Here is a 23,930-nt window from a genome sequence, read left to right as displayed (position 1 = left end):
CGCATATGTTTATAGACTATTTCTGTTGTTATCATTGCAGTGACACATAAGATACATCCATAATTTTATTAATCAGATTAGTAAGTTTTCTTTTGTTTTAGTTGTTTATATTACAATTAATTACTCTAATTCAATAATCAGAACTTTCGTCCTAATCAACTCGTTCTTCGATTTATTTACAATTGTTTTGTTCTTAGTTTATTATTATGCGAGAAGTAATTGAGTGTCTGATTATCACCAATTGTTTTTAATAGGTAAGTTTAACCCGTTTAATTGTCTTACTTTCGCTATGATTTTTTTCAGTCTCATTACTCGTTATTTTTTCTTTTCGAAGTATCATGATTAATAATTGAGGACCAGTGTTTTAATCTAAGCTTAGTTCAATTCAACATCGGTACGTACTAAAGTACATCTAGATATTGTATGTATATTCTACACTAACAACGACAAATCAACTTCTGATTCAACAATGTCGCATTAAAATTTATCCGTAATTATAATATTACTCTGAGAACTATGAAACACTGAAAAAAAAACAAACTCCAAGCTTTTTAACCGATTTCAAAACGAATTAATGTTTTATGAAATTTGGATGAACTTTTAGAAACTTAACGCCTTAAAGGCACACGGTCAAAAGTCCAAAACTAAGATTTATATGAAGTTTATAAAATGATTTCTACGGGCGCTGAAAAAAAAAATTTAATTTATTAGATGAATATTGGGAACTGACACAGTGGGTCACGCAGTCTGGTGGTAAAAAATGAAACTAATGATAGCTTACAACAGTCAAGTAAAAAATACATAATAATTGCATCTACTGTTAACATCGTCAATAAATTCATTCAACAAGTTATCAAGAAATAAAAATTAAAATAGAAGTTGGAATATTTAGAGAACGTAAAAAGTTAGAAAAATTGAGTATTTGTGCAGTGAGAGATTGTCAGAGTAAAGAAAATAAAAATGAAAACGCGGTTTTCTCTAAATTTCTGGAGGCTAGTGATCGTTCAGTGTTTTTGCAAAATTTTTTTGATAATTTGGAAAAAGTTGATAAATCGAGGCGTAGAAGAAGTTATTAAAAATGAAGAAAATTACTCGATGACACTTTATACACAAGTTTTGAATTGAATTTGTATTCTAGATCGGGTAGTCCTCAAATCTTTTGTCTTCAAGTTGCTCGCAAACTAATAAATACCAACTTTTTGACGAGCAACTCGTGCTATCAAGATAACGACAAGTTTCTGGCAAGCCTCGGCTGGATAATACTTGCGTGCAAGTTGATGCAAATTTACGTCAAATTGTATAGTAAGTTGTATATAAATTGTCATCAAAAACAGAAAAGTCTGAAGTTGACTAACATTTGACGAAAAATTCAAGGAAGCTTTTGTAAAGTAAACTCTTGCTAAAGCAAACTCTGCTATAAGGGTGGCACCAGGTGTTTTACCCTCCCTAATAGCACAGTTTGCTTTAGTCAAAGTTTACTTACAAAAGTTTTCTTGAATTTTTCCTTGAATCTCCGTCAACTTTGGACTTTTCCGTTTTTTACGACAATTTGCATGCAACTTGCTACTCAATTTGACGTAAATTTACTTCAAAAGTCATCTAGAAAAAAGTTGCCGTCAATTCTCAGGCAAGTTTTATGTCGATTTATTGTTGATTTGACCTGCATAAGTGTAAAGTATTTTTTTACCGTCAAATTGTAGACATTTGTATGTAAAAATTTTCTTACCTTCTGATATGGTAAGAAAGAAAATTACCAACTTTTTTTTATCATAAAAAGTTACCTCTAAATTGAAACAAAATTACCCTCATAGCCAGAGTTTCTGATCAGAAAGTTGGTGTATCTCAGTTGCGACCAAATTGACGACAAGTTGTTGACAACTTATGAAAATGCCAACTTGGTGGCCAACTTCGCGACAGATTGCGGCGGTAGGTTGTCTACAAGTTGCGGCCAACTTGGCTATCAGGGTCAGGGTAGAAAAAAAAATTGCCAATGTTTATTCTTACCATTTCAGAAGGTAAGCAAATTTATACCTCTGATTTAGAAAAATGATTCAACCCATGCCAAGTGTATATATTAGTCGATTCAAATTGTTTTAAATTACTTCAAATTTTTTTGAATCATTTAAAATCATTTTTCTTCATCAGGGACATGAATATGTCTACAATTTGAGGGTAAAAAGATACTTTCCATGATACCAGCATCGAAACTTGGAGTTTCAGTGTCTACAGCCCGTCGAGACAAGCTAATTTCAAGCCGATGCTGCAAATAATTGCTAGCGAATTCGTAATTCAAAAATACCTTCATACTAAGAGCAGAAACACGCGTACTTCTTCCTTTGGGAAGAAACAAATTTGTTTCTGCCCAGTGTCAGTTATATTTAATGTTCATTGTCATCCTTATTACTCTCATTTGTTTACTTGTCACTTCAGTTTACTCATTTCATTTTTTAAGTGACAGTTTTAATTAACCAAATAAAATTACTAAAAAATGAGTGAAAATAATATTTATGTCTTATTTGCTATTTAATAAGTGACTGTAAATCACATATTTCTCATTCTCTAACAGTTCTCCGCATCATAGGCTTGAAATTAATTTGTTTCCTGCTGACTGCTGACACTGAATCTTGAAGTTCCGATGAAAGTTATCATGAAAAATATAGTGTGTGACTCAGAATAAAAAATGATTTTAGACTGCGGGTGATGTCAGCCCTCGCCTGCGGCTCGAGCAGCTAACCTTATCCTAGTCTGAAATCGTCTTGTTTCATCCCTTGTCACACAATATACTATTACAATTTTTTAAGTCAAATTAACAATAAATTGATGTAAAACTTTGCCTGAAAATTGACAAAAAATTTTTTTATTAAACTTTTGAAGTGAATTTGCATTCTAATTCGGGTAGTTAATTCTCGTCAAATTGTATAGCAAGTTGTATATAAATTGTCGTCAAAAACGGAAAAGTCCGAAGTTGACGGAAATTTGACGAAAAATTCAAGGAAACTTTTGCAAGTACACTTATGCTAAAGCAAATTGTGCTATTAGGGCACAGTCAAAATGGTATGCGACAGAAAAAGGGACTAGCAATACAAACTTTCCCTAATCTCCCTATTTCTAGTAACCTTAACACTAAGCAATTCCCAAGTGGCCAAATGTTAACTTGAAGCTGACAAAACGGTAACAATTAAAATGTTGATATTTCATTTTGCATTTTAAATAGTTAGCTTTTTGAAAGCAAAAAGTATACCTAATGTCCAACCAAAAGTTAACATCCCAGGCGGCACAAAAAAAATTGTTGACTTTTTGTTAAGTTTAAGGCAACAATTTGTTAGAGTGTAACTAATTGTTAACATAAAGTTAACAATTTTTTTTTGTGCCGCCTGGGTGATAGGTTTCTAAAACATAACGGCCATGAGACGATAAGAATACCGCATCGGCTCCAGAAAGGTATCGGGCTCATAAATTAAGGAAATGTTGGTACTCATAAGATACTTCGATGCTGCAAGTTTCAGATCTTTATCTATTACCGTTTCTGAATAAATCGAAAAATACTATAAATCAGTAAAAATTGTTATTTTCAGCACCTTGTGAATCGATTGATCTAAATACCGGATATGTTTTAGGGCATGATGGTAGCTTCTTAGAAAAAAAATATAAGCAATATCTGTTTATAAGAACCTTAAAAAAAACGAGGTTATTTTCTTAATTTTAATTTTTAACCATGTTACAATAATGATAAAAATATGAAACTATTTTTTTTGAATTCCTCATTCAATTTTCGATGAAATTACGAGCTTCGGGAATTTTTTTAAAATGGTACTTCATACTGATAAAAATTTTAAACCGATTTATTGCTCAAAAATCGATTTTTTTTATAATTTAACTCTTGAAATGATAAAATACAGAACTTTTGCGATTACTGTACCAGTGAAAACAACTGAATAAATTAGGAACCCTCAACCAGTACTTGTGGTCGAGCGTATAACACTCTTGTCTCCGATCTCAAGTACTGGCCAGGCTCAGGTTCGAATCCCACAGAGTGCAAATGAATTATTTTTCACAAGATGATATAATGCATTGACCTGTGAGATTCGCTCCATATAGCTCCAATTCTGCCCACTTAAAAAACCCCCTCCGTGATTGCAAAAATATGGAAAAAAAGAGATGGGAACAGATAGCTAATAATGAGATATGCAATAGAAAAAGATAAAAGATGGCCAGGAAACATAGTCCGAAAAAGTTTAGAGTATTTTGTTAGAAACATATATATAATATTTACCCTAAGAAAATAGGGACTTTAAATTGCTTGCAACATAACCTAAAGACTATGTAATCCCTCGCGGTTTTGGAAATACCGAAATAATACCGGAATTATACGGTATAAATACTGCATAAATACGGTATTATTCAAGTTATTTTGGCCAGTTTTTTTGCCGCGTTACTACCAAAAATTTACGAAAAAAATTCAGAATATTTACGGTAATAAAACAGAAAAAATACGGTATTTTAACAGCATTAAAACCGTAATGATACAGCATATTTTCGGCATTTTTGCAGCATTAAACCGTTCTACCCGGAACAAAAATTATATATAATTATTTAAAATTTTATTTAATTATATTTAATTATATATAACATTATAAAGTTATATGTACAATAACTGTCATGAAAAAAAAAAAAAAAAAACCCGCCAACTCGTGGGCTCGATCCCGATTCCTAATGATTTAAAGCCTAATCTGTTAACCATTATGCCAAATCGCTTATTCGAAATTTGATACTAATTGTATTTATATCTATACAAACAAACTTAAGAAAATTGAAAACCTCAATTTTCCCTGATTCTTATTTTCACTTGCATTCTTTTGTTTCAATAAGAAATGTGTGAACTAATAGAATAAAATATAAAATTTTACACTTTGCACATTTTCGATGATTTTAACCGCAGAAGCAAATATAAAATAAAACCAAATTTTTTACAATTTTTCATTATATCAGGATAAATCTGGCAAAATCGCAGGATATCTACGGTATAATTACCAAAAAAATACGATTTTATTATTATAAAATTATCGCATTATTGCGGTATTTATACAGCATTTTTTCGGTAAAAGTTCGGCATTTTTATAGTTTTTTTACGGCATTTTTTTGGTAAAAGTTCGGCATTTTTATAGTAATTTTACTATAATAATCTGGTAACTCTACAGTATAAGTACAGCAAAAAAACTGGCCAATATAACCATATTATTACCAAATTATTACGGTAAATTTACGGCATGTGTATAAATGCCGAAAATTTACGGCATTTTTACGGCATTCGCAAAACCGCGAGGGATGTAAAGAATAACAACTGTAGAAAACGGAAGTTATACAGTTAAGATTACAACAATTAAAAAAAAAAAAAAATTAGGAACACTCATAAAAATAATTGTTCCTTATTTAATAACTTCAATATTAATAATTAATCATAAACTATTAAAAAATGTATCAATTATATTAATCTGTTAATGATAAAAATCTTCTTATGGATTTGGGACTAGTCCTAGTCGCTATATTCATCAATTACAGTGGTGATATTGTCATTATTGAATAAAGTATTAAGTATTGCTGCTGGTCTGGGGATTTTAGCCAAATATCGTTCGTGCGCCAGGTAAAAAATTATTGCAGCTACGTGTGAACAACAACCAATTGTCCTCGCAGTCCATTAGCACATTCGCAGCTATATCTTCACATTTAACACATATATTAGCACACCATATTAGCACATTCAACAGCCAAGATTCCCATCATTTTAGTTAACTCTGACGATTTCAAAAAACTCCGACTAGAATAAACTTCCAATAAATTCAAATCTTTAGGAAAAAAGCGTTTTTTTATGAGATGATCGCTGCAACATCAATTTCCATCCGGAATGAAAATTCTTTTCTTAATAAAGCATTGTATACGAGCATCTTGAGGAACAACTAGCAGATTTCGATTTGAAACAGAACATACACAATAGGGTAAGTGTGGGTATTACTGCGGTTTTTTTGTAGGTCTCACTTCAAAAGCAATTTAATGAAGTTTATTCCAAGATATCGATAATTTTTTTTTTTTTATATCCAAGTTGTACTTATTATTAACTTAAAAAAAAAAATAAACAATCAGATAAACTAATATTTTCTTTAAATAATAAGCATTTTAAAGACAAGTCTATATGCATGTATTACTGCGGGCCTAAAGTGGCTTGCCCCTATTACTACGTGGCAATTACTGCGAATGACCCTATTACTGTGTGCCTATTACTGCGGATAGTTCAATAGGATCAAAAGTTAATTAATACGATAAAAATTTGAAGGAAAAAAGTTTGAAAAAACAATTATAGGTGTATTAAAATAACTAAGGATTTTATGGATTAAAAAAATTAATATTACAAGTAAGTCCAACACATTTTAATAATAATACTAAAATTGACCAGCATAGTTTTATAGCTACGATAAAATCTTTTTGTTTATTTTACCAATTATTGATTATTATTTATAACTTTCCGCTAAGAAAATCGACGATTTTCGAAAAATTGGAAAATTCAACTAGAACAATCAGAAAGAATATCTGAAGATTTATCCTTAACAAGAGCTAAGGTGACAGAACTTCAGATTCGTGGTTGGTTCAGTGGCGTTTCTGACTACTACAGTGCATTTTTCACTGATGAAGAGTTTTCGAAAATTCATCCTAAAAGAGTTTTCAATGGAGATGAAATTGGAATTTCAATGAATCCAAAGCTGAGCTTGAAGCTGATGAAATGGAATTACAAAAAAAAAAAAAATCTGAGCGTCAGTTGGCCTTGCGAGCCAGCCCCAAAACTTCCCGCTATTTTCGAGCTCAAGGAGCTTGAAAACATCACTGTGAATATATTTTCGAGCTCGAAAATGCTATTACATGCAATCATTTTTTTATGAGCTTTTCAAGATCTAACAAATAACGTTTTATGCTAGAGTTTAAAAGTTAAGAATCAAAAATCATTAATGAAGAAGCGGCTTTTAAAATATTTATTTTCGAATATGTTCTCTGAAGTATATGTATTGAGGCAGAAATCAATGTCAGTGATCAAAATCAAGATTTGAATGAGTTTTGACTTAGGTCACAGCAATCATGTATGGAATATCCGAGAAAAACATTAAAGACTGGGTTTTTTCAATTTTTTGCTGACAATATATTTAAAACTAAGGAACAAGTTACATGACATTATCTTATGATCGGAAGAGACTATATTGAGAAAGAGTTGGTATGATTTCAGACACATTTTAGCACATTATATTTTGATTTATCTGGAAAAAATAACATAAAATGTTATTTTTTTAACTTTTCAGCGCCGATATCTGTCGAACTAATCAACCGATTTTGACGTTTGAGGTGGCAATCGGCGCGTTTTCTTGAATTCTAGAGCTGATTAAATTTTGAAATTGATCGGATAAGCCACTTCAAAGATAATAGAAAAAAACCGTTTATTATCATTTCTTTCGCCAACGATATCTCTTGAACAAATTAACCGATTGAGATCGTTGAGGTGGCTTATAAAGTTTTAGAGCTGATTAGATTTTGAAGTCGATCGTTTAAGTCGTTTCTGAGAAATCACTAAAAAACTTAAAAAAAAACACATTTATTTCAGAGAACATAATCGATAATAAAAATTTAAAAGCCGCTTCTTCATCAATGATTTTCGATTCTTAACTTTTCAAACTCTAGCATAAAACGTAACTTGTTAGAGCTTGAAAAGCTCATGAAAAAATGATTCCATGTAATAGCATTTTCGAGCTCGAAGAGCTCGAAAATCTATTCAGAGTAATGTTTTCAAGCTCCTTGAGCTCGAAAACAGCGGGAAGTTTTGGGGCTGGCCCGCAAAGGGTCAACCGACGCCCAGAATTTTTTTATGAATTTCGAACAAATGCAACACTGGATTATTTGCTATAGATGTCGACATATTTTCACTTAAATAATAATATAGTTAGATAAAATTAAGTATTAAATACAGACAAAAGTACGACCAATACTTGTTTAGAATGTCAACAGTAAATAATTTTAAGGTTATCTACAGATCTGGTGGGTTTTCATGAAAATAGAAAATAGTTCCGATGAAAAAAGTTTCTGTCTTATAGTGGTCCCAACGAAAGCTTGGGATTTTTTTCCTACCAGTTTCTTCTGCCACCACCATAATATTAGAATGGGCGCATGCGTTATCAAATGTGCGCATGTGCCAAACCAACACTTAAAGGGTGAGGGAAGAAACCGTGGTGGGAAAAAATCCCAAGCCTTCATCGGAACGACTATATCATATATAATTATGCATAATCATCTATATATGATTGGATCCAAAAATTGGCCAGGTCTAATTATATATGATCAGATATGTTTATACATGATCATATATGATTATATATAATCATGCATGAACGAATATAGTCATTTTTAGAATCTCATTTAGAATATCTGTAAATTAATAATTAAGTAATTTAATTTGAATTTATTGTCTTCATCAATATAAATGTCGGTTAAAATTAAATAATAAAAAAAAAAGTTATTATCCGTTGACTACTATTTTACCACGAGGTCACCCGTCCAATTAATGTCCCACGCCGATGCTGTTAAACTTTGGTTATCGATGGATTGTAGTCTGATCCTCTAGTCTGTTCTACATTTATAGTTAAAAAAAGTTTATGGCATTACTTAACTCAAATAATCAAATTGATACTTTATATTTTTAAATTGCTACCAAAACCTTTGAACATTTTTTAAGTATTGGGGATTTAAGTTTGATAGATAGTTGACAGAATAAAAATTTTATAACTTAGATATTAAAAAATTGTCATATTATTTAATATATATATATATATATCTATATATATTAGGGTGGTCCTTATTTGGTTCGAAATAAATAAAAAAAAATATCCTCAAAGTTTCAGGTCTCTATCTCAATTTCAACCCGTGCCGCACAGCGATGTAAGTTTCCCATTTAAATAACACGGGGTTTTTGGCATTGAACGATTAATTTTTTATTCCGGCTAAAGCAATTGTTCGAAAAATTTGAAACTCTGTAGACTTTTTCCTTCTATTAGCAGCTACTCCTCAGAATTTTTACAGATTTTCAGCTGCTATAATTTTGGGGGTACAGCATGATGAAAAAAAAGAAAAAAATTATTTTTCTTATTTTTAGCTAAAATTTTTTTCAAATAACATATCAAACCACTCTGCATCCTTATCAGAAGTTCGTACTTTTTTCACTCTCGCACCCAAGTGGGTGATCGGCATATCTTTGTTGCACTAATACAGTAATCAGGAGCTTTGGACGAGTTTTTCTTATGAACAAATGAATATTTGCAAAAAATTAAAGCGCACTTTGCTAAATAAGACAATAGTGCGTTAATGTGCAGTAGAGTGTATCTTAAAAGGATTTTTCGAATTTATTACGATCACCTCTCAAAATGGTTTCAATTATAACAAAAAAAATTCCCTTAAAGTTAAAGCTCTTAATTTTATCGGGAAGAGTTACCGCTAAATTTTTTTTTGTGATTTTTTCAAGAAAAATTTTTGTTTATGCTATTTGACTTTATGTCATTTTCAAAAATACATAATGCATTCAATGACATCTGAGATCGGTATATCTATGCCACTAATCATATTACGCCTTAGTTTAACATTTAATAAATATTATCAATAAATTAAATTTCTTTCAATATTTGCTTAAATAAGTTGGTCACCGTTAAGCTTATTATTCGTTTTAAGCAATAAATAATAAACAAAAGGTTGATAGTTTTGTGTATTATAACATCGAAATAATTATTTATTTACAATTTCCTAACTATTATAAATTATTAATAAAATCGATCTTTTTAATAAATAAATAAAATAAATTGTAAAAATCACGAAAACGAAATTTGCGGCACGTGGTCCCGTTGGAATTAAGAGCTCAAACTTTAAGGCAATTTTTTTTCTTTCGTAATTGAAACCGTTTGTGAGGTGATCGTAATAAATTCAAAAAATCCTTTTAAGGAACACTTTACTGCACACTAATGCAAAGTTCCTGATTATACTATATCAGTGCAACAAAGATATACCGTTCACCCACTTAGGTGCAAAAATGAAAAAAATTAAGAACTTCTTATAAGGATGCAGAGTGATTTCATATGTTATTTGAAAAAAATTTTAGCTAAAAATAAAAAGAATAATTTTTTTCTTTTTTTTCATCATGCTGTACCCCCAAAATTAGAGTTGCTGAAAATCTGTAAAAATTCTGAGGATCAGCTGCTAATATAAGGATAAAGTCTACAGAGTTTCAAATTTTTCGAACAATTACTTTAGCCGGAATAAAAAATTAATTGTTCAATGCCAAAAACCCCGTGTTATTTAAATGGGAAACTTACATCGCTGTGCGACACGGGTTAAAATTGTGATAGAGACCTGAAACTTTGAGGATATTTTTTTTTATTTATTTCGAACCACATAAGCTTCTGGGAGCATAAAAATTCGAAAATGTCCAAAATAAGGACCACTCTAATATATATATATATATATATATATATATATATATATATATATATATTTATTGGAACTATATACATAATTAAATATTTATAGGTTTCATATCAATGAAGTCTGATCAGATTTAATCATACATAGACATATATAACTACCTATAAGTTTATATCATTCATGTCTGATCAGATCCAATCATATATAAATTTATGCACGACTATACATGAATTTATATCAGCCACGTCTGATCAGATCTAATTATATATAGGCCTATATCGAATTATATATGGGTTTGTATCAGTCATGTCTGATCAGATCTAATCAGGTATAGATGGTTATATATGGTTATATATGGGGTTATAACAGCCAGGTATGATCAGATCTAATTATGTATTGGCTTATATATACTCAGATCTGATCATATATAAACTTATATATGATTATATATTAGACTGTCTCAAATTAAGCAACTGTTTTTTTTTTTTTTAAGAACTTTGAAAAATCGAAAGGGTATCTCAAAATATGGTGACTGTTAAAATTTGAGCTCTTAATATTGATATTTAGTGGTGGCTGTTGATAATTTTCGATTTTCCATTTAGTAACATGGTAAAAAATACATAACTTCCGAAAAAATCAAGATACAAAAAATCTTTACTCACACATTTTGTAGCAAATTTACTGATCTACAAATAAGGTCTTTTATGATTTTTGCATAAATTCAACCATTCACAAGATATCCGACGTCAAAGTTTGATACGATTCGAAGAACTTGTTTTTGCTCGTTCTGAATTTTATACCACGTCAACTAATGAGAATTCAGAAATTCTCAATACCGTTATTTGTAGGAAATTATAAGCTCTACAAAAAAAGTCTCTTATCATTTTTTAATAAATCCATCTGTTCAAAAGTTATTGGAGCTTAAAGTCAAGTTAGAGTAAATATCGAGATCTTCTTACTTTTCCGGTGAAACTATCGGACTTATCATAAAATGTCATAGAATCTTTTTTGTAGACGATAGTTGCTTAGTTTGAGACAGTCTATTATATATACCCTGATTAAATAAAGCCATTTAAAACGATTTGCAATGTTAAATGCCCATAAGAAGAGGGATTCAAAAGTATTCAAGGTATTCAAAAGCATTAAAAAGTATTTAGAATTTCTTATTTCGAATCGTTTTAAATCGCTTTTTTTAATCAGGGTAGGGTTATAACAGCCAGGTATGCTCAGATCTAATTATGTATAGGCTTATATATAATTATATATAATCCCATGTATAGTCATGTATAATTATGTATTATTATATATAATTATATATGATCATCCCTGATTAAAAAAAGCGATTTAAAATGATTCGAAATAAAAAATTTTAAATACTTTTTAATGCTTTTGGATACCTTGAATACTTTTGAATCCCTCCTCTTATGGGCATTTAACATTGCAAATCGTTTTAAATCGCTTTTTTTAATCAGGGATATATAATCATACATAATTAGCCAAAGACTTTTTTCATCGGGACGTGTTACTAGTTTGGAATTACAGTGCTATCGTATGGTTACTGAATTAACTAATAATGGAGCGGGAAAGTTTACATTCCTTAAAACGTAGTTGAATTATATAAACAATAGTATTTTATACTGGTTTAATCATTATAGTTATAGATATATTTTATAATAATGATTTGAGTTCATTATATAAAGGACAATTATACAAAATAAATAAAATAAAAACAAATAATCTCTCTTGGGATGTACATGTGGCTCATACCACACGCAAGGTTTATGGTGCATTAAATAGCCTCAAGTCTAGGAAGAACATTCTGTCTACAGCAAATCGTAAATTACTCATTACAGCCTTAATTATCCCAATAATTGATTATTGCTCTTTGGTGTTGATTGACAATTCCAAAAGACTTGACTATAAACTACAGCGCTTGGTGAACAACGGCATCAGGTTTATCTATACAATTTGAAACGTGATGACCATATCACTCCTCATCGTCGCTCCTTAAAATGGCTTTCAATCAAATCAAAAAGACTTTATCTTTTAGCCTGTTTCTTATACAAATTATTCAGTTCTGGTCAACCAAGTTTTTTGAGATGTCTTTTTGTTGATGAGCCACAAGACATCAGACGCTCGGAAAGGTTGGCTTCAAAGTACAACAATGTCTCTTTCTGCTTTCCAAATTTCTCGACATTAGTATACGAGCACTCCTTTTTAATCTCAACAATACGCCTTTGGCGTGAAATTCCACCAGATGTCATAAACTCACTAAGCATAGAGGCATTTAAATCAAAAGCCTTTGAATTCTTCTATGACCTTGAACTCAGGGATGCCTAGGGATCAAAGTCTGCTAATTTTATTTCTTAAAATAATTTACATTATATATTGATATTTACAATACAAAACTATACTGCTCTGATCTATGATTATTTGTATTTTTTTTTTTCTTTTTTCTTATACTGTTATATTATGTCAAATCTTTAATTTGAAAATGACTATGTTTATGGTTTTACATGTACTTTAAATTATATTTCTTTTTTTGTATTTTGCCATTTGGCTCTTTGCTTTGGCATTGAAATTTAAATAAAATAAAATAAATAAATAAAATAATTTTTATATGAGTGTTCCTAATTTATTCTGTTGTTTTCACTAGTACAGCAATTGCAAAAGTTCTGTATTTTATCATTGCAAGAGTTAAATCATAAACAAAAATCGATTTTTGAGCAATAAATCTGTTTTAAATTTTATTCAATATGAAGTACCGTTTTAAAAAATTCCCGATGCTCGTAATTTCATCGAAAATTGAATGAGGAATTCAAAAAAAATAGTTCCATATTTTTATCATTATTGTAACATGGTTAAAAATTAAAATTAAGAAAATAACCTCGTTTTTTTTTAAGGTTCTTATAAACACATAATGGTCATATTGTTTTTCTTAGAAGCTACCATCATGCCCCAAAACACATCCGGTATTTAGATCAATCGATTCACAAGGTGCTGAAAATAACAATTTTTACTGATTTATAGTATTTTTCGATTTATTCAGAAACGGTAATAGATAAAGATCTGAAACTTGCAGCATCGAAGTATCTTATGAGTACCAACATTTCCTTAATTTTGGAGCCCGATACCTTTCTGGGGCCGATTCGGTATTCTTATCGTCCCATGGCCTTATTATTCTAAATCATATGTTGTAATTTTTATTTTGAGTTTTGTAAGAATTTTGATTTTTTTTTAAACATTTTAAGATGACTTTCTCGGATTGTAATTTTGTGTGCGTGTGTGTCCGTGTGTGTGGATGGTTCTTGCGGCAATCAAAAGAGCTTGTTAGCCATTAACTTTCCTGTGAATTTTAGATGATTCGATCGAATAGACTCTGAAATAATTAAGAAATATGAAAAAATATATTTACATTTATAATACTAATCAGCTCTAGAAATCAATAAAACCCATCACCTGTCTTAAGAACTATCTCAATCGGTTAATTCGTTCAAGAGATAGATATCTATCTAAATTAATTAAATATATAATATATAATATAAATAAATTAAAAATATTTTTAATTTTAATCACCTCAACAACTTAATTAAATACGTCGAATGCCACCTTACTCATCACAATCGGATCATTTCTTTAAGAGATATTGTTGTCGGAAAAATGTCAAAAAAGGGTTTTTCTCTAATAGATCGAAAATTGCTGAACTCATTGATTCGAAATACTTTAGGGCGTTTGAGGGTGAAAAACCGCTCTCAATGCCGCCCTAAACCTCAAAAACCGTTGATTAGTTCATTAGATATTAGCGATGAAAAATAAAAAAAATAACAATTTACTTCATTTTTCCTGGAGGGTATTGTCGAATTAAAGAGCTTGAACATGTATTGACAATTATGTTTCTGAACTCCTCGAGCTGTTCATAGGGACGTAAGAAATAAAAATATCCACGTCTGGTCTTAAAGACCAAACGGCTTAAAACTCGAAATACTTATTATTTACGCTACAAAAAAATCAATGTTGCATTCGTTTTTTTTTTTTTTTTATAAAGGTGACTTTTGTGGGGCTAGCCGAGATATCAAAAATTGACTCTATACCACGTTATTATCACTTACAACTCTCTTTTACATAGAAAGGTGCGGGAGAATAAAAATATTTACGGACGTTCGAACGTTTAATGCTAGGATATTGATTTCAATAATTAAAACAAATATATAGTCGTTTAACATTACCAAATGCCCAGTAAAGCGGGTGGTAGCAGCTAGTTGGATAGAATCATATGTAATTATATGATCAGGTAAAATCATTTTTTCCCGAGATATGAAATTAATTCTCTTAATTTTTCAAATATCTACTGAAAATCAGTTTTAAAAAAATATTTATTGTTTTATGAGCTTATAACTACTATTTTGTATCACTTTGATATTCATTTAAGTTACGATTTACAATAATACAAGCCCCGATTAAACAAAACGTTTTGTGACGATTAAAACTGTTTTAATCGTTTTAAATCATCATAAATCGTCAATTGACGATTAATGAGGATTGAAAACGATTAAATTTTTAATCGTTTTTAATCTTCATGCAGGACCAGAAATTGCTATAATGCTCTATATTATTTAACGATTAAAGACGATTTATGCTGGACCAGAAATCGTTAAATAATATTGCAATGTCTGGTTCCGCATGAAGATTAAAAACGATTTATGACGATTTGAAATTATAATCGGCATTAATCGTAAAATAATAAATCGTCTTTTGACGATTAGAGACGATTAAATGTGAAAAACCATGACGATTAATGATGATTAAATTTTTGTTTAATCAGGGAGTGCAGTAACAAAAAGAAAATCTTATTATGTTAAGAATTGAACAATATTGTAATTTTGAATCCGTCGATTTTTTAAGGACTAATATTATAAAACGGGTAGATATACATGAACCGCCAGTCAAACCTTTTTTGTAGAGCATTCAGTTTTTTTAAAAAATATGTATCGAATATCTATAGATTCTATATATTATGGAAACAGCACTAGTATTTAATTGTATTTTTCCTCAACTAACAATAAGTATTCATAACAACGGTTATAATTATAAAAAAAATTAATTTATATATTATTTTCTGTTGATTAATTATTTTTTCATTTTTTTTAGGATACACCGTCATTAAACAAATGATATGACACTGTGCAACAGAGATACGATTAAAATAAAATGGCTAATATTTGCAGAAAATGGCGAATATGGATATTACCATTGTTGACAAGTGTCTATGCCTTATTAATATGTATTCTAGTGCCAATACTATTAAGGAATTCAATAAAAAATGGCTTTCAAAAACAGGATCAAGGTGCTTTGGTAGGCGGGGGATTTGTGCTGTTGTCATTACCAATCGCATTTTATGAAATCGTTCAACACATGATTCATTATACTCAACCGAGATTACAGAAGTATATTATTCGAATACTATGGATGGTACCAATTTACGCTGTAAATGCTTGGTTAGGATTGATTTATCCCGAGGGCAGTATTTACGTAGACAGCTTACGTGAATGTTATGAAGCTTATGTTATTTATAATTTTATGATGTATTTGCTGGCCTATCTTAATTCTGATCATGAATTAGAACATCGGCTAGAAATGTCTCCCCAGATTAAACATATGATTCCTTTTTGTTGTCTTTCTGATTGGCAAATGGGTACAGAATTTGTGCATATGTGTAAGCATGGAATTCTTCAATATACAGTTGTCAGACCCTTATCAACAGCTATTTCATTGTGAGTCAATAACTTTATATCTATTATTCAGTAGAAAGTAATATTTTTATGAAAAATGGGTACTTATTTTCAGTATTTGCGCATTAAATAATGTTTACGGTGAAGGTGAATTTCGTGGAGATGTCGCATTTCCTTATTTAATTGCACTGAATAATTTATCACAATTTATAGCAATGTACTGTTTAGTATTATTCTATCGTGCTAATTCTGAAAGTCTAAAGCCAATGGAACCAATTGGTAAATTTTTGTGTATCAAAGCTGTAGTATTTTTTTCATTTTTGTAAGTATATTATTATTATTAATTATAGTTTTTATTCGACATCATACATAGAAATATAATCATATAAATTTTAAGAAAAACATATCGCACCATATTGCTTGAATTAGTATTATATATATTTCTTCTATTCTTACAGTCAAGGCGTTCTGATAGCAATGTTGGTATATTTTGGTGTAATATCAAACATTTTTGATACTAAGGATACCGATGATATTCGTCATATATCTTCCAAACTTCAAGACTTTCTTATTTGTATTGAAATGTTTCTAGCAGCCGTTGCTCATCACTTCAGTTTTAGCCATAAACCATACGTCAATCTTGCACAAAGTCAAGCATGGTGGGACGCATTCAGGTATTTGAAAATCTATTTGTACATTTGCACATGTTCAGCTCAAAGTATTGGTCATGCTCTATTCTTGCGTAGAAAGTTTTAACTGAAGCATTCACGTTTACTTCGAAATTATACAACAAGTGCACTTTTCAAAAAAAGCCATGCTTAAAAATAAGACGTGTGTCTGTGGTACTATTGAATGTCGAATTTTATTTAATTGAATGATAATTTGCAATTTCATTATTGCAATATTTTTTTTTACTTAAAACCAGTACTTTTATTATATCATAAGCGTTTGAAGTGTGCAAATTCAAATGTCGTGAATATTATGCATTAATCATCAATATTTTTTTACTTAATAGAGCAATGTGGGACATATCAGATGTACATAACGATATAAAAGAGCATTTAGGAGTGGTGGGATTATCATTAAGTCGAAGAATACGTGGTCGTAATAGTTATCAACAAACTTGGGGAAGTGCTACCGAACGTACTTCACTCTTACCAGATCAAATGCAACTTCTAACAGCCACTAAAAGTGTACCAAGTTGCTCATTAGCTGAATATGATGATGATTCAAATCATTTCAACAACTATCCATATAAACTTACCGAAGATATTCCAGATATTTGTCATGCCGAACAGGGTAGTGCCGTCGATACGTAACAGAATACTTAGTTTTGGACAGTTACTCATTTGTGATTGATTGAACATCTAAATATGCTTTATTATGTATAAGTTCATGTTGAGCTCAACTGGCTGTCTGTATTGTATATTTATGGAGATGTTATATTTATACAAGGAAAATTTTTATCATTAGAATTTATTTTTTGATGGCTACGAATTAAGTTTATTAACTTCTGTGTGTAAATATCTTCTTTATGTTTACGTCTATTATTACTAATTTTCACTAATATTATTTTACCAAAGTATGTATAAATATTAAAATCATGAACGTATGACCTTTTCATATATGAAATAAAAATATAAAATTAATGTTTCATCTTTTTTTATGTTTATATAAGATTAAGAATAGTTATTTATAACGGTGATATAAAAGAACTTAATAAAACGCGCTGATTTTAACATTAAACGTTAAAATCGGTTAATTTGTTCAAAAGATATCAACGACTAATAATTTAAAAAATAACAATTTACGTCATTTTTTCCGGGTAAATTATAATATAATGTGCTAAAATGTGTTCAAAATCATAGCAACTTTTTGTCTTTATGGTCTTTTTCGATCACCACATAATGTAATGCAATTCGTTCGTTAGTTTAAATAATATTATCAACAGAAAAATACCAATTTAGACATTTTTCTCGGATTCTTAATATATATACACTTATCCAAAAAATTAAAGGAACAAAAAAATTTTATAAATTTTTTAGAGATTTTTGGAAGGCTGTATCTTCGTGAAAAACGATCGTATCAAAAAAACAAAGAAAGCAAATTGAAGCTTGAAATCTCTAGTTTAAAGATCTTTCAGCAAAATATTTTTTCGAGCCACGGTTTTTGCGGAATCATAAGAAAAAGGTCGAGATAAAATTTTTCTAAATTTTTTGGTTTTGTTTTTAAGGTCTACGGGGCCGGGAAAATTTTTTTCAAAAAAACGAATTTATGGTTTTCTTAGGAAATTTATTCAGCCACAATTTGCTTTTCTTTTGTTTCTCTGTACGACAATTTGCTGCTGAGATATCAGCCTTCAAATGAAAAAGGATCCTTTTGTCTTTGATTATTGATATCTCAGCAAATAATGGCCGCACAGTAATTTAAAGGGCAGTTCAAGAAACTTGAATAAATTCCCTACAAGCTCCATTTTCGATTTTTTCAAAAAAAAAAATTTCCGGAAAACGAGATAAATAAAGAATTTTTTTACTTTTTTTTTACGTTTTATTCAGTTTTTTTTTTTTTTTTCGTTTTCCAGAAAATTTTTTTTTTTTTCTCTTTACCTTACATTTATTACTGAAGAATTAACGCAAAAATGAAAGAAAATCCGAAAAAAATTGATTTTTTCATTTTGGTAATGATTACACAAATTAAGTAACAAAATTTGTTCCTTTAATTGTTTTGTAAAACTTTGAGCAATCGGCCCGGACAAACGGTTCAATGGATCAATCTGAAAATTTCCAGGGTTTTTGAGGGTACATTAAGCTGTAAAATTACCTGGCAACAGTATTTTTTTTATCAATATTTGCATAGTAGCGATGAGTTGACTAAAAAAACAGAAAATAGTTATTTTTTAAGGGTTTTTCAAATGGATATCAAGGATAAAAAAAAATTTTTTTTTTGAAAAAATTGAAAATGGAGCTTGTAGGGAATTTATTCAAGTTTCTTAAACTGCCCTTTAAATTACTGTGCGGCCATTATTTGCTGAGATATCAATAATCAAAGACAAAAGGATCCTTTTTCATTTGAAGGCTGATATCTCAGCAGCAAATTGTCGTACAGAGAAACAAAAGAAAAGCAAATTGTGGCTGAATAAATTTCCTAAGAAAACCATAAATTCGTTTTTTTGAAAAAAATTTTCCCGGCCCCGTAGACCTTAAAAACAAAACCAAAAAATTTAGAAAAATTTTGTCTCGACCTTTTTCTTATGATTCCGCAAAAACCGTGGCTCGAAAAAATATTTTGCTGAAAGATCTTTAAACTAGAGATTTCAAGCTTCAATTTGCTTTCTTTGTTTTTTTGATACGATCGTTTTTCACGAAGATACAGCCTTCCAAAAATCTCTAAAAAATTTATAAAATTTTTTTGTTCCTTTAATTTTTTGGATAAGTATATTAATGTTCTAATAATCGAAATTCATCAAAATCCTTATTTTAATCACTGATATTGATTTCTGCCTGACTACATTGATTTGTTGACCATAATTAGTATTTTTGTAGCATTTATTCGTGAACAAAAATTTTAAGAACGCTTGTTTATTGAGTATTTTCAATGTCTTGAATTTTCCACGTTCTATATAAAACGTACTTTTTTTCAAGTTTAAAAACACCTATGTAATCAAAGGTATTGTCAAGTTAAAATTATTGAAAATAACGTTTTCGAGCTCTTTGATCTTGAGAATAGCGGGAAGTTTTGGGGCTGACCCGCATCGCAGGGTCGACCGATTCACAGATTTTTAATGATTAATAGGGTTTTTAGTTAATATTAACTAAATAACAAAATTCACAGTAAAAATGCATGCAACGATTTTTTAGAAAATTTGATTCTCTACGAAAAAAGGTCCTTTTAGTTAATTGGCTCAAGTTCTTCGTTCACGAGATATAGGGATTTTCTTAATTTTGTAAATAAAATATTTGTGAAGAATTTATCCGAAGCTTATCAAATTAAATCCTTCGTATTTTCATTAATGGGTTAAATTAATAAAAATAAATTATTTACTTATTTAAAGGCATACTTACTTAAAATTAAAAGGCATTTGGTCAATTTTTTTAAAAATATTTTATTTACAAAATTAATAAAACATGTTCACAATTAACGGAAAAATTATAATTTCATCTATTTTTTTTTAGTTTTTAAATTCAACTAAAATAACTCATTTTAAAAATTTGTAAATTGTTGTAGGAAATAAATAGCAATATTTCAACAACCTTTATTGGTACTTTTAAGAAAAGTTTCGTAAAAAGTATATAATTGAAGGTAACGATCAAAAAAATTCAGATGAAATTTTTCTTAGATATCATATTAATAAAAATATTGAATGATTTTTCGTTCAATTTTTTTGTATTCAATATAATTCAACCATTTTTTCTTCTTGTGATAAATACTATACAGTTTTTTTGGATTTCATTAAAAAAAGTACTTTGGTTTAAAAAAATTCTCCAATAATAGAAATACGTTGTAGAAATGGTTGAGATTGGCATGATAAAAATTGATAATTTTCATTAATTGTTGAATTAATAGGGTACATATTCTTACTTCGGATTCTTTCAAGTAGAGACTGAGCAATGAATTCATTTTTTTTTAAATCTTCATCAACGGTTGCCTTGGAATTTACTACTTGAGTAACGTGTATGCCAGTTTTTGTATTTTCTACATTCTCATTAAAATTTAAAATTTTATCGACCTTAGTAACGATAGGTTTTGTAAGAACAGAAAAACTTTCATTTTCTATTTTTTCGATATTATTTTGAAGTGAATCTTGATCTTTTTGTATGATAATATTACTTTCCATTTGGGTGTGTTCCGAGTTTAATTCTGTACCTGGCAAAATATTTTTTTTTTTGTATTCTTTAATTTTTGCACGATGATCACTTAATTTTTTAAAACTTGATCGAGTTGAGAAAAAACTTTGAACTGGTCTACAACATGCAAGAGCGCCAGGATCAATGGGATGAGCTTCAGTATTAAAGATATAACCTCCACCACCAACTACACATTCAGTCCATTGTGTTTTAATGATTTCTCCACTATTTCCATTACCATGAATAAAATTATCCGGGTCAAAAAGAAGATATAAATACTTCGTAGTTTCAGCAAGAAAAAAAGATTCCATTCTATCCGATTTCCTATGATCCCGTACATCATTAATAGTTGCATATCCACAATTAGTTTTAGCACTGTGTTGTAAGCTTTTTAATATATCCGCGCCGACTTGAATGAGATAAGGATCTTTAGTAGCTCTGTATAGATACATGACAGATTCAATCAGTTCAGGTCGTAAAGGATAGCTTTCTCTGTTAGTTCCAGCTTCAGCTTGAGCAATATTATAAAATTCTGGTGTAAAACCAAACTGCTTCCATACTTGATGGTAGTTATGTAATGATTTCATAGCATCATTTGTCTCTCCAAAGAGACTTAGGACTCCAGGCCAATAAGCATCTAGTGATTGAAAAACAGGAAGAGTGACATGACCTTCAGTCATGGATACCCATAAATGCCAATCTTCTCGACGGATGTATTTCTCAATCGCTGCTTTATAATCATGAAATATTTCAGATAAAAAAGGGTTTTGGAGCAAAAGCGTTCCTTTTGCTAAATATTCAAAATAAGAATCAACTCCTGCACCTATTCCGGAATCTCGAGCTGTCCATTGGCCAGTTAAAATATCTATGTGATTACCTACAAGTCCTATCTTTGATCTGTAATAATGTAATGCTTTAACAGCATTCATAGCTACTTCTTCATATAACGGATCACCGGTCAATCTTGATAACGTACTGAATTCAAGTAAAAACGTTCCAATGCCAGCAGTACATGTTATAGTAGTTTCTCCACTTGGGACACCATATTTTAAGTTAACTGTACCGTAAGGCATTCCTGTAGGTGTGTCGAAGGCTACAATAAGTCTTTTAGCCATGTCCTCAGCAAGTCGTAATAATGGCCCGTTACACGGCCACCCGGGTGGCAAAGTCATCCCGGCTTTTTTTATTAATAAATGGGCACTTAAAAGTCCACCTACTACTCTAATATTTGTTTCAAATACAGAAACATTTATATTTGCTTCAAAATCGTTTCTTGTGCTTATAATCTCAGTAATACGGCGGAATTCACTAAAGTTTCCAATAACAGCCAAAGTGTCCAGTGCATCGATTAAAGTAAGCGAAAAACTTCCCCATGTGTCAAAACCATCACAACTGAGAGATCTTAATTCATCATAAGGATACGCATAGTTCAAATAACTTGAATAAGCATAATCAAACATAGAACGAACCTCTTCTTTCAACGTTACTAAATCCTTTTTGTCATATTTTTTTTTGCCTTCTATCATTGATAGAATTATTAATATTATAACAACTCGATAAAAAAACATTTTCTAAATAATAAAAAAAAATTAATTTATGCAACTAATGTGATATCGTAATTATAAACTACTTACTATTATTTAGTTTAATAAATCTATTATGCCATGAATTGACGTTATATGTAATAATATAATTATTTACAGACTAGAATATGACATGTATTCTAAAATTATTATATCAACCATAACATATTTATTATTGAAAGGTTATGATTTATTGAAGATTCTCTCAACGTCAGCATTGTAATAAAAATCAAACGAATCATACAATAAAAGTATATTAGGACCGGCGAAAAAGTCGTCCTCCCACTACCATTAGTTAGCACGTATTTCCTATACCCCCGCTATCCATTTTAGGACGACTTTTCCGCCGGGACTACTATATGAATATGAAAAATTATAAACTCAAGATAATTGATATTTCAATAATATTTTCATGTGTTTATTGTTAAAAGTTAAGTACGAAAATATAAATTTTAAGTTAAAGTCCTCCCGGAGATTAAGTTGCCGTCGGTTTTTACCCTCACTAATAAAAAACAAGTCTAATCTCACGTCTTTACTACACCTCTAATGGGAACTGACAGGGAGGCGTCGCTTGAAAAACATGTCGGACAGTAGCTTACTCTTTTAAATGAGTAACCCATGTGATAGTAGGGTAAAGAAACAAAATGTTATTAAATTTTATAAACATATCATCTTGAAATCTTGAACGGGTAAAAACCCAAAAAAAAAAAAAAAAACATCCATGATACCGAACGAATTTTATGTCGGCTATTTAATTAAATGTGGAACCATAAAAAATGTGATAAATATAGAATTGTAGTTACCGCGCTCTTTGTGTACAAACGTCTCATATGAAAGAAAACCCCATGAAATAAATGCAAAAATCTAAAAAATTACAGAATAATAAAAACATTATTATAATCAATATTTATTTATTTGAAAAAACAAAAATAATATTATCAGTTTCTAAGTTTTAGGTTAAACCTTACAAATGTATTTGGCAATATATAATTGGGTTTTTTTTTTAAATGTAAGGAGTTATTTTCTCTATTTTTAATAACTTTTTCCACGCATTTAATCTATAAACTTTTTTCAAATTATCGAAAAAATTTTTTTTAATAACACTGAACGATCAGCAGCCTCCGGAAATTTATAAAAAACCGCATTTTAGTTTTCATTTTCTTTACTCTTGACTTTTTACGTTCTCTAAATATTCCAACTTCTATTTTAATTGTTATTTCTTAATAATTTGCGTTGTATAAAATTTATTGATGATAACAGCATGCATTTACGGTGTA

At 29.7% G+C, this 23,930-nt stretch overlaps 2 protein-coding genes and 1 long non-coding RNA gene across 4 annotated transcripts; 1 reads left to right on the top strand and 2 right to left on the bottom strand.

The window, feature by feature from the left end:
* On the top strand, nucleotides 1-17,864 carry LOC130674118 (transmembrane protein 184C). Of its 2 annotated transcripts, XM_057479373.1 has the most exons (7): nucleotides 64-80; nucleotides 198-254; nucleotides 335-394; nucleotides 15,646-16,268; nucleotides 16,342-16,548; nucleotides 16,685-16,900; nucleotides 17,242-17,864. In XM_057479373.1, exons 4-7 carry the CDS (start codon nucleotides 15,706-15,708, stop codon nucleotides 17,543-17,545), a joined length of 1,290 nt encoding a protein of 429 aa, XP_057335356.1. In that variant the 5' UTR covers nucleotides 64-80; nucleotides 198-254; nucleotides 335-394; nucleotides 15,646-15,705; the 3' UTR covers nucleotides 17,546-17,864. The 2 variants fall into 2 exon arrangements, with proteins under 2 accessions (XP_057335357.1, XP_057335356.1); XM_057479374.1 differs by lacking the exon at nucleotides 335-394 and having other exon boundaries at nucleotides 1-80.
* Nucleotides 11,917-23,922, bottom strand: LOC130674120 (uncharacterized). Its single transcript, XR_008991000.1, has 3 exons — nucleotides 23,622-23,922; nucleotides 23,457-23,517; nucleotides 11,917-13,876 (listed from the first exon to the last, which is right to left on the bottom strand). It is a non-coding gene; the product is annotated as an uncharacterized LOC130674120 (long non-coding RNA).
* Nucleotides 20,511-23,195, bottom strand: LOC130674117 (ER degradation-enhancing alpha-mannosidase-like protein 2). Its single transcript, XM_057479371.1, has 2 exons — nucleotides 22,705-23,195; nucleotides 20,511-22,641 (listed from the first exon to the last, which is right to left on the bottom strand). The coding sequence occupies exon 2, from the start codon at nucleotides 22,636-22,638 to the stop codon at nucleotides 20,695-20,697; it is 1,944 nt and encodes a 647-aa protein (XP_057335354.1). The 5' UTR covers nucleotides 22,639-22,641; nucleotides 22,705-23,195; the 3' UTR covers nucleotides 20,511-20,694.
* Nucleotides 23,923-23,930: the final 8 nt, after the last annotated feature.

This window comes from Microplitis mediator, chromosome 9 (assembly GCF_029852145.1).
Source record: "Microplitis mediator isolate UGA2020A chromosome 9, iyMicMedi2.1, whole genome shotgun sequence".
Classification (NCBI taxonomy): Eukaryota; Metazoa; Arthropoda; class Insecta; order Hymenoptera; family Braconidae; genus Microplitis; species Microplitis mediator.
The sequence above is the reverse complement of the archived record's forward strand: the minus strand, read 5'-3'. Positions and strand labels throughout refer to the sequence as shown.

Excerpts from the sequence above, each read along its gene's own strand:
- LOC130674118 (XM_057479374.1), top strand. The coding sequence starts at position 15,706 with ATGGCTAATATTTGCAGAAAATGGCGAATATGGATATTACCATTGTTG. Across the intron at positions 16,549-16,684 it reads GTAGTATTTTTTTCATTTTT|TCAAGGCGTTCTGATAGCAA; the intron begins GTAAGTATATTA and ends CTATTCTTACAG. Across the intron at positions 16,901-17,241 it reads GCATGGTGGGACGCATTCAG|AGCAATGTGGGACATATCAG; the intron begins GTATTTGAAAAT and ends TTTACTTAATAG.
- LOC130674117 (XM_057479371.1), bottom strand. The coding sequence starts at position 22,638 with ATGTTTTTTTATCGAGTTGTTATAATATTAATAATTCTATCAATGATA.